This window comes from Echinococcus granulosus (assembly GCF_000524195.1).
Source record: "Echinococcus granulosus chromosome Unknown EG_S00263, whole genome shotgun sequence".
In the NCBI taxonomy this organism is placed as follows: Eukaryota; Metazoa; Platyhelminthes; class Cestoda; order Cyclophyllidea; family Taeniidae; genus Echinococcus; species Echinococcus granulosus.
In genome coordinates this window covers 35,346-47,896 of record NW_020170643.1, presented here as the reverse complement: position 1 = coordinate 47,896, position 12,551 = coordinate 35,346, and the positions used below count along the sequence as shown (strand labels likewise).

General features: G+C 36.9%; 1 protein-coding gene across 1 annotated transcript; it reads right to left on the bottom strand. All coding sequences in view use genetic code 11, as the record gives it.

The window, feature by feature from the left end:
- Nucleotides 1-9,176: 9,176 nt before the first annotated feature.
- Nucleotides 9,177-12,034, bottom strand: EGR_10756 (hypothetical protein; the record flags this gene model as incomplete). Its single annotated transcript, XM_024500005.1, has 9 exons — nucleotides 9,177-9,361; nucleotides 9,551-9,639; nucleotides 9,676-9,707; nucleotides 9,750-9,793; nucleotides 10,286-10,406; nucleotides 10,463-10,496; nucleotides 11,324-11,434; nucleotides 11,659-11,753; nucleotides 11,936-12,034. 9 exons carry the CDS (start codon nucleotides 12,032-12,034, stop codon nucleotides 9,177-9,179), a joined length of 810 nt encoding a protein of 269 aa, XP_024345584.1.
- Between the last annotated feature and the right edge of the window lie 517 nt (nucleotides 12,035-12,551).

Below are 12,551 nucleotides of genomic sequence, written 5' to 3'. Positions count from 1 at the left end.
AATTGACAGATGCGGTTTAATTCGGTAATGTATATGAGCAACAAACAATACAACTTTTGGTCATGTTGATTTATGCACGAATCAGCTCACTTAAAACCCATAAAATCTGTACCATTCGGTACATTAAAACAACTTGGATCACGGCTACTGGGATTTGGAGAATAGGTTTTGTGAATTTCACATGCCTATTTCGCAAATGTAATTGGGTTCTTTCTCAGAAAGCCTAATTAGTCGCCACTTAAACTACTCCACAAGAATTGGAATGTGAATGCACTCTTTTATGTAGCATTGCTTCTTTCTGAACGATTCATTAGCTATTTTTATCTGCTGGTCAGATGCAGCTCAAATAATGTCAAGAAGTAATCACCCAAAAGGTTTTATGAAAGCAGTCATTTTTATCTAGGTAAATATGTTTTACTAGTTTAAATGAGGCAATAAGCCTTTTTTGGTTTATAAGTCCGAGCATTTATACAAAAATTGGGATCTTGAACCGATTGGATAGGAATCGAGAGCTTGTCAAGACTTTAAATTTAGATAGCTCCAATCAGTTAAATCTGGGAAACTGTGGCAAGGATCCCAGATGGCACCGCAATCTTATTTATGATATGAAATATTCAGAATAAAATAAATGCTTTTTTTAAAAAAAAATCTTTACTTCAATAGGATGACTGCATCTGAAAATAAAAAGGGCTGGAATTTCCTTAAATACGCCTCTGCGCAAGATCAGGTCAATGCATTTGGCTTTCATTTTGACAAGAACTGCAGATCTGATATATTGGCCTATGAACAGCCTACATTTTCCACTTCTGACATTACATATCTATTCACGAGTTGTCATGTGTAAGTTTACGTTGTGTACGAAGTCAATACACAAGGGCAATGCACACAAACCAAAGCATCTTCCCCCGATTATCTACACTTTGTTAGGAATTTCATACATTATTCGTCTTTGACTCACCTCATCCTAACTGTTATCAGTTGGGTTTGAAAGGCACTAGCTACACCTGATTTTGATTGTCACCACACTCCAACTGCAATATGTCGCGTAAAACTCGTGGTATTTAAATTATTACATTATTTTACAAAGGAAAGTGTGTTATGACCCACAATTAATGCATAAAATAGTAATTTTCCAAAGTATGGAAAAAGCAGTCATTTTGAAGGTAAAAATATGTAGTCCTTTGTTTTATTTGAGAAAGCACCGCCCCTCCACCTACCCATCAAATGGAACTTTGGACCAAAAATAGATTGACGTTTACCTTACATAAATTGCTTGGAATATCCATGTGCGTGGGAAGAGGTGCCATGCCATTGTTTACATACGTAGGTGTTTTAACAGTTTAATTCTTCATCTCGTAGTTTAACTAGTATTCAGGGATGAACACTACAGATAGCACCCTGGTAAATAACTACTACAACTCAAAGATCAATTATTTAATTTATTAAAGTCCAGAAGTTTAATCTTTCTCCTAATAAAGCCTTATTGCAGTACACGTTTGTTAGATTAGCCCTTTTTGATCGCAAGCGGGCGGTATGGACGAGCCTAGTGACTGGGAAGTCGTCACCGATCCCCGGTGAGTAGACGGACTGCTCTTTCGTGCAACCTCTCATTGCCATAACGCATGGTATGTTTCCGATGCAGAAGCCTAAAGTTATGGGCAGAAGGGGAGAACAACGGATGCATTACATAATAACCTTATGGCTTAAAAAACTACTTATTCTAGATGGGGGTGAAGCAGTGCCAAAAGGAATACACCCCTCTTCATATCAAATTATTTTAGTTGATATGGAGAGTGTAGTGACCATTTTACAGGTGAGAAGTTCATTATTTTACTAGAAGTATGGGTTGAATATATTTAGCAGTATTCTGAATGAGTGCAAAAACATTAACAGACCTCAATAAAAGCTACGCTAGTTTTCTAAAAATGGGGATAACATGATGTAAAATTGCGCCTTAAGTAAAAAGGAACGCCGAATCATCTGTTGTTTCACGGCCCACTTAGTAGATTTGTGGCAGTTCAGACCACGGAAAACATTCCTTTTACATTAGACCACGCACGCAACTGGGCAGGCAAGTGCCCGCTGGGAAAGAATTTTAATCTCATTGATTTAATTTATTATACGGGCTTAAATTGTAATTCCTATTTTAAATCTTATCCAGCCGTGTAGCAAAGCACCTCTATGTGTTTCAACATCAAAAGTAAAATTTGCAATGAACATGTCCATGCGATGCCACTTTAAATTAGCATATTTTACACAGGTGAGAAGTATGCATACCACTGATGCCGCAGTTCCTTCCTAAATTTCACAAAATTTTTGCAATTTTTCTTCGCTTAAGCACCCAATCCCATGGTAATTGAACTGAAATTTCAAAATTTTTCTCAATGTTCCTTTCAGGTTAACAGGTAAAAGGGCTTCTTTGCATTTCAAGAATGACGTTGAATAGGTATACATGCGGATTAGCTAGAAATATATTTGCTAATCACATTTAAGTTAGCACTATTAAAATACTTTTTAAATCCCAATTCTTTAAAACCACAGTGTTATTCGACTTACACTCAGTGGTTTTAGTTAGTAATTTCAATTTTTGGTTCTGAAAAGTCACCGTTAAATGTTTAATGCTTCTTTTTTAGTTCATCCTCTGATTGTTCATCTAGGAGTGGATTAGTCTACGTACGCATGCCACAGAATAGCATTTACTTTTGTCTTGCCGATGTAGGCATTAAGAGAGCTTGAGGCAGGAATTATTGGGCATAATGCCGACTGTTTATAGTTGTGACATTTACGGCAAAATTATTTGCTTCAGACACATAAGTTAACTACTAAAGAAATGCTCCAGGGAGGCCTTCAATAAAAATGTTCAGCAGTTACATGAAGTTGTTGAACAGCGAATAGCTTTGCTGTTCAGTGGCCAAACAAGGAGTGGATTTTTATTAGCACCTTAGTACAAGCAATCACCTTACATGCAGATGAAGCAATGGAAACTGAAAGGGGTACTGCGATTCTCACTTAAAATAAGAAGACAACTCTCGTTTAAAGGCTAATTAGATAATGTTAATAAAAGAAAGATCCTCGCCAAATTATTAACCGGTGGTAGACAAATCAGTATCTCCACGTAATTACCACATACTGAGGTAGGATTCAGTCAACTTCGTAAGCAAATTGTACGTGAGTCGATTTGCTTCTTTGAGGCAAATAAACTAGCATTTGGATGCTGGTGCTTTTAATACTTATAATTTTGCCTTTGCAAGGAGAAGTTAAGCATTAATAAACTTTTATGGTGCTCCAATTAACTGATGTCCTTTTTCCATTCAAAATCACCGGACAGATTTGTCAACTTTTAATAGAATCTGCAGCCAATTTTCTCCTCTAAAATTCCCTATCGTTAAAACAACTTGAAAATGTGAAAAGAAAACTGATAAATACCGAAATGCTACATAAACTCAGTGTATTGATCAGTTGTGTGCCCTTTACTTAAAACTACTGCGTTATTTCAATCGGAGGGATGGAAAAAGTTCGTAAAATTGCTAAAACTCCTACACATTATGGGCTGATAATCACATCACTAAAGCTAGTTCACTTTTATGATGGACTCTGAGCGGATTTCGTGCGATCAGTTTGTACCTTGCATCTCGCTCTTTGTGATCCGAGCATTACAGTGTTGCGCTATTAAAGCCTGCAGAAAAATCGTATTTGTTTCAGCTTCTGCAGATGCCATCGGAATCTGAGTCATTTAACAGTAAAAATGGTAGAAGTCAGAGCAAAAAAATTGTACTTGCCTGTACCAAAGAGCTTTATTTAGTACGTCAAAAAGAATTTGTATTAAATTTGCGAAGTACTGAGCCCATTCAGCTGATATTTTGGTCAGTAAAGGCTTAAATTCAAATATGCGACATTGTAGAGCTAAATAATCACAAACTATCTAGGGAAAATAAGTAGTTAATTTTGTATTTAAGTACTATCATCAAAACAGAATTATTTTCAGTGGGATATTAATTGTCTTGCATAACTGCGAGATAAAATATCACTGAGAGGAAATATGGCGCCGTTCATTGATCCAAGAAGAGTATTCAGAGCCGGAAAGGCTTTCGCTTTCTTAAAAAATCGGGTTCACCTGTGCGGAAAGTAGATTCCGCTTGTAATTCTTTTAGATGGAAGTTATGCCAAATACAAATTAGCAGTTGGCTAAATATCACTTTCACCAGTGTATATGACAGCTGCTCTGCTAACCCACCTGCTTGAAAATAAGAATCTTGCACATAAATATTGTCATAATTCTTTTCATTAAGGGGGGGGGGGCAATTTTTGCTGATAATCTTTCTAACGTAATGATAAAAGTTCGAAAAGTTTATCACCGTTGCCAACACACTTCGACTTCTCCCACCGTTTCTTTAAATCATCCCTTACGACATATTTTTTGGTTCCAGCTAAAATTCTACTTTATTCGATTGGACTTGGAATCTGTGAATTTTTAGGGCTACGGCCTTTTTACCAGGTCATCCGTGAATAAGTAGCATGGCAGTAGAATAGGCGGTGTTTTGCGTAACGTTTGCCTACAAGACTTATTAAAAGCGTTCAGTCCTTAGTCAAAGGATGTCTGCAACCTACTTTTGCTCTCGAAATAACCAGTTACTAATTGTTAAGTAGATTTCTCAAGTTAGACGCACATATTTGTGGCCGTTATACTAGGAAAAATAAACTTAGCTAGAAAATGGAAGAAGTTAGTGCTTAAGACGAAAATCGCTTCTGAGCTATTCAACTATTTATAAAATACTTTTAGTGTTGTGCATCAATCCATGATAAAGTGGAGACTTATTGCGAGAAGTCAAAAGCAAAAATAGTAAATGCTACTTATTTAGTATCCTGGAATCTAATCGTGTTATTTTGCATTGTATGACGGTCTTATTTTGCATCAAAAAATTGGCTTTATGACCCTGGACTATTATCGTTGTACATTTGCATCTTCCCTTTATAATCTACAAAATCAACTGTGAAAGCGATTTTAAAAGCTTACTTGACTGCATGCAAACCTACGCTAATGGAAGGACGAAAGCGGACGATAGTCTGAAAGGCCTAGGTAATTTCAAGATTTAATTCTTAAAATTTTCTACTTGTTCCGCAGTAAATATTATGATTGATATAATTGAGTGAATGCATTCTTATTAACAAAGGGTTTCTGGATAAGCATGGAACATATTTGAGAGGGATATCGGTTACTTAAATATGGGTTCATCATTAATGATAATATGAAGAGGATCGTTATAGGCCCACCATATTTATAACGTCACCCACGTCCTCTGCTAAAATTTAATCGTTGTCGTAATTCTGTTCAATAGGTATCCATATTTAGGGCAAATTCATAAACCAGCATTAGTGCAATGAGAAACTTACCCATAGTAACAGAATTGCCTAGTTTGCCATGGAAACTGTCGGAGTTACGAGTTATTCCTGTCCTAGTTATTCTTGTACCCGACTATCTGCTTGCCCTCGCCAGAGTGGACTAAAAGGCCACTCATTAACCGCCATCTCATTCCTTGCCCTGTCCACATTGTCAAACGTTCATGTCAATTTGAGCAAATTAGCATCCTAAGGCAAACGAAAGGCGCTCACTTAGATATGTATTTAGGTAGTGGCTGCAAACACCAGTAAAATGTGCTTTTATAAGTCTTTGAAATCGTAAAAACCACTACAAAGAAAACGTGGGTAAATAGTCTAATGTACGGAGTGCTGGCACAATTATGGAGTAAAATACAATCAAACCTAACTTGCAGAAGGAGAATTTGTCTTTGGAAAATCACGGTTCGTGACTAACAGAAAGAAAACTTTATTTTAGTTTTAGCCTAAAGGCTTACACATGTACCTCTGTCTGCTCATCTATTTACCTATCAGTGAGCTTCACTACCACTACTACCACTACCACAAGCATTAAAGTGACTATACTTAAAAATAAGTTAAACATTTGCTTATATCAAGCTAAGAACTAAGCCATCGATTCAAGTACTGCCGAGGTACTGGGTCAAAGCTAGCTCAGTTCTTCTACCTCTTCTTTCTCTCTTGGATTTAAGAGCCATAGCTGAGACGTTAATGCTGTGATAGCCATTAGAGTCTATGAAAAGTCCGCTCAGAAAATGGCGAAAGCCAACACTTCCTTTACTCACTCTTATCAAATAGGCTCAGTCTTATTTGGTCTACCTCTTTTTTCGGATCCCATTTTTCCACTCCAGTGCTTTTTGCCGATTGTGACGATGTTGCTTCACCTTTAACTGACTTTAGGCATCTAGAAGGAGATACGCATTTTTGCTGCAAACCCGGTGATTTGGCTTTTTGCATTAATTATAGAGCAAATAAGACTTCAGGGAGATTAATCATGAAGGTAGTGATTATAAAGGCAATTATGCCCATCCCTTCGAATCGCTCGTCTCACAAGCCAAATCCAAATAATGTGTTAATTAAATTGGAGGAATTCCATTACAGATAATGGTAAATCCTCTATGCACTCACATTAGCTTTGAAGAATCCCTTATTTTACTCTCACTACTCCTTTGTACTTTGCGAATAATTTTGAAATACAATTAGTTGCTGTGGTAATGATTTACGAGCAAGGGGCGACTTTTGGATGGTTTATTTTGGCCAAATATTTTTTGTTAAAGAGTTTAGCCCTATTTTTTTAAGTGAATAAGCCTAATAGTTAATGAGGCAAAGAACAGATATGAAATGATGGGATGATTTGGACCTTCACAGTCCTTTAAAGCATTAATAGCACGAACTTGGGATGTTAGCGCTCTCTGTCTACATAATTCTTTAAGGGATTCGGTCGTAATAGAAGAAGCATTTAAATTTCTTTGCACCCAAGTTAGACTAAGAAAATTCTTCCCTTTGGTAAGGCCACTCTTCGCGTGCTTTGTCTCTAAGACAAACACAAGCCTTAAATTAAGATTTGAGTCAAAAGCTAGGCATTCAGCTCATGACTTGACGTCAGTACCTCGTAGTTGTAGGAATATCATATATCTAGGTACATGATCACCGTAATTTTCTTGTATTTGTGAAATAAAATCTCGTTCTTTGGTCAGTGTCATTGTTCGCTCCAAATATGCACCAGAATCATGTTGAATGCCATAAAGCATGCTTTATAAATGGTTTATTAGTATCATAATCATTGAATTATTCTGCGGCAAAAGGCTACACATGGACTATTATTAGAGATAATTAGCAAATTTAGCACTTTACTTAGTAACATAATATATTTCAATGTTTTAAATTAGGAGGCGGCTGCAGGCGACTAAATCGAATTCGGGTTCAACCTTCTTCAAACTCCGTTAGAGGCAACACTATTCGAAATCAATGGAACATTTTCTTCAAATATGCGAATAAATATTTTCCTGCTTAAAGCCTATAAAATACTAGCTTAAACAATTTAACTGCACTTTGGCACTTGTATTTCCTGAACAGGCTATAGACATCCTGACAAAGCTAATGTGAACGTGAGGTTTCGTTGTATGAATACACCCTCGTAATCATGCATTCAAAGGTCTAGCCAAAATATTAACTATTCATTATTAGTCTTAAATTATAGCCTGTATGCTTGAATAGCTCTTGCCTTGTCAGAGTCCTTTTTTTTTTACTGAGAGTTTTAAGTACTCGGTCAGTCCAAAATACCAACATAGTATACTTTTAGGTAAGAAATTGTTGAAAATATTAACTTATATTAAGTGCTTCTGTTTTTTTAGCCCTTTTTAAAGACAGATATACTGTATCAGCCTTCCATTTTATGCGATCATTCCAATCATTTAAATATTGCCTTCTATTTGTATTTTTATGTATACATTCTAGATCAGTTATATTCCAGCGTACCAAAATCCCCTGCCCTCAATCAATAACTTCGTAAGTTTTCCTCCGCGCCATTAAATGTTTCATGGAAAATCCCCTTAAATGAAAGTAAAAGCAGAAAGATAAGCACTCAATTACTAATAGATAAGAATGCTAATAAAGGGAGTCTCACATATCTTCCTCATTCATGAGAAAGAGCAGATACCATTGCGATTGGCGCAAGCATCTGTGGAGATGACGGTATGGGCTCATTTATCTTTAAATTGAGCCCGACAACGTGGTAGGCATCCGGGCTCGAGATGGCACATATATAGGCACTGTTTGAAAGTGGTCACCACCACTGGTAGATGAGGGTAAGGAGATCGAGGTGGAGGCGGAGGCGGAGGCGGAGGAGGAGGAGGAGGAGGGAGGGGGAGGGTGGGGGGGGGAGGGGGATTGGAAAGGGAATGGTGGGTTTGATAGGCACCTGCACGGGCTGTAGCTTCGGTTTTGGTATAGGCAGATCAGGTGGTTTTTCACAGCAACAGCAATAACAGAAACGAGGTCTGCTTTGTTGGGCCGATCCACGCACCACGAGAATGAGCAAACCTACTAGGATAGGCAGATTGGAGTAAGCCATACCTGCTTCTTTTCAACTGTTTATGTATTTGTTATCCCTGGCTTTTATAGTACATGTTGGCATTGCTGTGTAAATAGACGGCTTTGATACTTTACCGTGTGTTTGAGGAGCCGACAGGTGAAATTCTCGGTTACGTGGATAGCAATGTTGGCACAAGATGAATGCATTACTGCTTGGTAAGGGAATGGGATATTTTAAGTGTATTTAAGGTCATGCAATGGTCTAGCAACGTGTCACCAATTTGGATGGGAGACAGTAGATATTAAAATAGAAATTTATTGTCTTCGATAATTATCTACCTTTCGCCATGCAGATAACAACTTAGTTTTTGTGCACAAGTTTGAATAAAATGAACCAAGGAAACAATGATTCCACCAAAATTTGATTTTAATCAAATTTTCTTTACGGAGCATTAGAAGTAGAAGTCTTCGCTATACAGAAGAGAGTCCTAAACTGGTGTCATAGGCCGATATAGCATTTAGAAAGACTAAAAAACTAACACTTCATATTCACTTATCCCAAGTGGGCTACAGTAGCTGAAATTAATTAATTTATCATAATATGCCACTTGTGTCCATGGCTAATATATATGGTATCGAAAATAAAGGTAAAAAGATGTGAGACTTATTTTTTATAAGCACAGTAGAATGGGAAACTATCATAAGCCTACATCTGATTCAAACAGCGCTCTAACAATATGGCTATGTCAAGTGACAAAAATGTTGTGTTATCAACTGCATAAGAAATGTCGAATTCTCGCAGCACAAATAATTTGTTTTAGTCGTACATTTGCTGCGATAACACAGTTGCTTTCATTGAAAGCGTCTAAACTCAAAACTAAATAATACCTACATGTATTTGAGCCATTTTTGCTCGGTTTTTTGCTAACTAATGCAACCAACATCATGAATGGAGCTGTACAGTTATTAAGACAACGTCATATAATTAGCTGGGCTAGAAAGTGAAACAGATCAAGACTTGTCTTAATTGGGCAGGGAATTAAGCTAGGTCTTTGATAAATCCACCTTTTTAACGTCATGGGGTATTACAACTTTAGGAAAAACCCGAGGTGTCATAAAATCTCTTGCGGCTGACAGTATTTACTTTTAGTGAGGCTTGTTAACTTCCTGCTAAGTAACCAAATGCAATGTTTGCTGAAAGAAGTTACGGCCAAGCTTAGCAGTTGGGAGCACCTAAATGTTGAAGTTAAATAGTACGTACGGTTTTACACAGAAACATAATTCATATCGTAGCTTTGTACCTAAAATTTTAAAAATTTTGGTATTGTCTTCTTTGCTCATACTGAATAAATAAAAATGCTACACAGATTCAGTGTTTCCCGAAGTTCTGTTTAATTAAAGTAGGAGGACATAGAACACAAATTAGTTTGCGCGTTTCAAGCAATTAAACAGAAAGATTTGGAAGAAGCCCAACATGGTGAAGATCGAGGTCCAGAAGGGAGTGTGCTTCACTGGTGTGACAGTCATTGAGAAGCCGTTTGACTACAGTTGGCACTGATCAAATCTTCAAAGTGGGTATAATAAAAGCGGATCAATTCCCGTTCCAAGCGTTTATAGGTCCAACTGTGTTTTATGACTGAAAAATATCAACACTCTTGTGACAATAATAGTCTATAAGATTGAAATGTTGCAAATAAAAGAAACACAGTTACAAACCAATGTTGGAGCAAGAGCAGTAATAGTGACGAGACTGGTACTACTTGAATGAGACCAGCATCTGCTACTGAATTTCGCAGATCGGATGTCCTTGGCTTCAATTATTAATCAACAATTAAAAGCACCCCAAAAGTGAGTAAATGTGGATCATGTTGTTGAATACCTCTTTGAATAGTAACGAATGCTTCAATCTTTTCCCCATTACTTAAAAAGTCACATAACCTATTAGAGCTCCTTAAACAGACCATTTTATGTAAAATATCATTAACACTACGGAGTACTTCCTGACTTTAAAGGGTTAGTTGAAGCAGTAAGATGCAAAGTAATTCCATTAAAGTACCATTAAATTCTTGACAGTTTTAATAATCCCTATACTAAAATAATAATTTTAAAATGTAGGGAATTACCCAAAACTTGTAAAAGGAAACTCACCTTTACCAGACGGCCGAGAAAAAATTAGTATTTATTTCCAATCTCATCAATATTCTAAAGAGGCCCAAACTCTAGGTGGTAGCCTGCGTTCTTAGATGAGACGTATTAATGTGGTGATTTGAGATTCCGTTCTACTGTGTATTGAATTGCCCCGGCTGGGGAGCCTCTAATCACCGCGGCATGAGTTTTGAGAAGAGCTGAAAGCCTTCCACCTCTTTTCTACGTTGGAGTAATGCGATTCTTTTTTATAATACTTAGCCTTATTACGACTTTCGTGAGGCCTCAGCACGTCATATTGGTAGCAGTCGCAAGCGAATCCGATCAAAATGTACAACCATCCTTATTTCTGCAGCCAAAGAATAAAATTTAATAAAAAATGAGTACAGCTGCTGCAGATGAGTAAATCTGTGAAGATACCAAACAGAAGGATGAAAATTGACCCCACCCAGCCATGGTATCAATCCATCAGTGATCTCAAACATCTTGCCCAGAGTACTTTCAAATTTCATTAAGTTGACGTGCTGGCTGATACACAGTTTGCCGCTGCAACCAAGGTAGTTAAACAGTTACATCATTGAATGAAATAAGTAAATCCCTTGTCACCCAGGCAAATAAAGCATATTAGTTTGTTTTTGAATATGGCACTTTCCAGAATTTTGTGCTTATTTTTGTTATTTTATGTAAATTGCCACCCTTATGCAGCGCCGCTGTGGTAATTGAGAGAATCGCTGCATAACAAACACCTAAAAATTGGATAAAATCTCGTTACTTTAGTAAAAGTGCACATTTCATGAAAAAAGTGTAAAACTGTGAAAAGAGTGTATATTTAAAATCCAAACCAAACCGTGTATGTGGCAAAAAATGATTAATAACACCGTAACTACAAATGTTTTAAAAACAAAGCTAGCGCTTCTACTTGCTATTTCCTCACCAAAAAGGTGTCTAAAATGCTGATAATTTGCGCATCTCCAAGCAAAACAGGTTCAATCACATCTCTACCACGCCCTTAACACCAATTGACAGATGCGGTTTAATTCGGTAATGTATATGAGCAACAAACAATACAACTTTTGGTCATGTTGATTTATGCACGAATCAGCTCACTTAAAACCCATAAAATCTGTACCATTCGGTACATTAAAACAACTTGGATCACGGCTACTGGGATTTGGAGAATAGGTTTTGTGAATTTCACATGCCTATTTCGCAAATGTAATTGGGTTCTTTCTCAGAAAGCCTAATTAGTCGCCACTTAAACTACTCCACAAGAATTGGAATGTGAATGCACTCTTTTATGTAGCATTGCTTCTTTCTGAACGATTCATTAGCTATTTTTATCTGCTGGTCAGATGCAGCTCAAATAATGTCAAGAAGTAATCACCCAAAAGGTTTTATGAAAGCAGTCATTTTTATCTAGGTAAATATGTTTTACTAGTTTAAATGAGGCAATAAGCCTTTTTTGGTTTATAAGTCCGAGCATTTATACAAAAATTGGGATCTTGAACCGATTGGATAGGAATCGAGAGCTTGTCAAGACTTTAAATTTAGATAGCTCCAATCAGTTAAATCTGGGAAACTGTGGCAAGGATCCCAGATGGCACCGCAATCTTATTTATGATATGAAATATTCAGAATAAAATAAATGCTTTTTTTAAAAAAAAATCTTTACTTCAATAGGATGACTGCATCTGAAAATAAAAAGGGCTGGAATTTCCTTAAATACGCCTCTGCGCAAGATCAGGTCAATGCATTTGGCTTTCATTTTGACAAGAACTGCAGATCTGATATATTGGCCTATGAACAGCCTACATTTTCCACTTCTGACATTACATATCTATTCACGAGTTGTCATGTGTAAGTTTACGTTGTGTACGAAGTCAATACACAAGGGCAATGCACACAAACCAAAGCATCTTCCCCCGATTATCTACACTTTGTTAGGAATTTCATACATTATTCGTCTTTGACTCACCTCATCCTAACTGTTATCAGTTGGG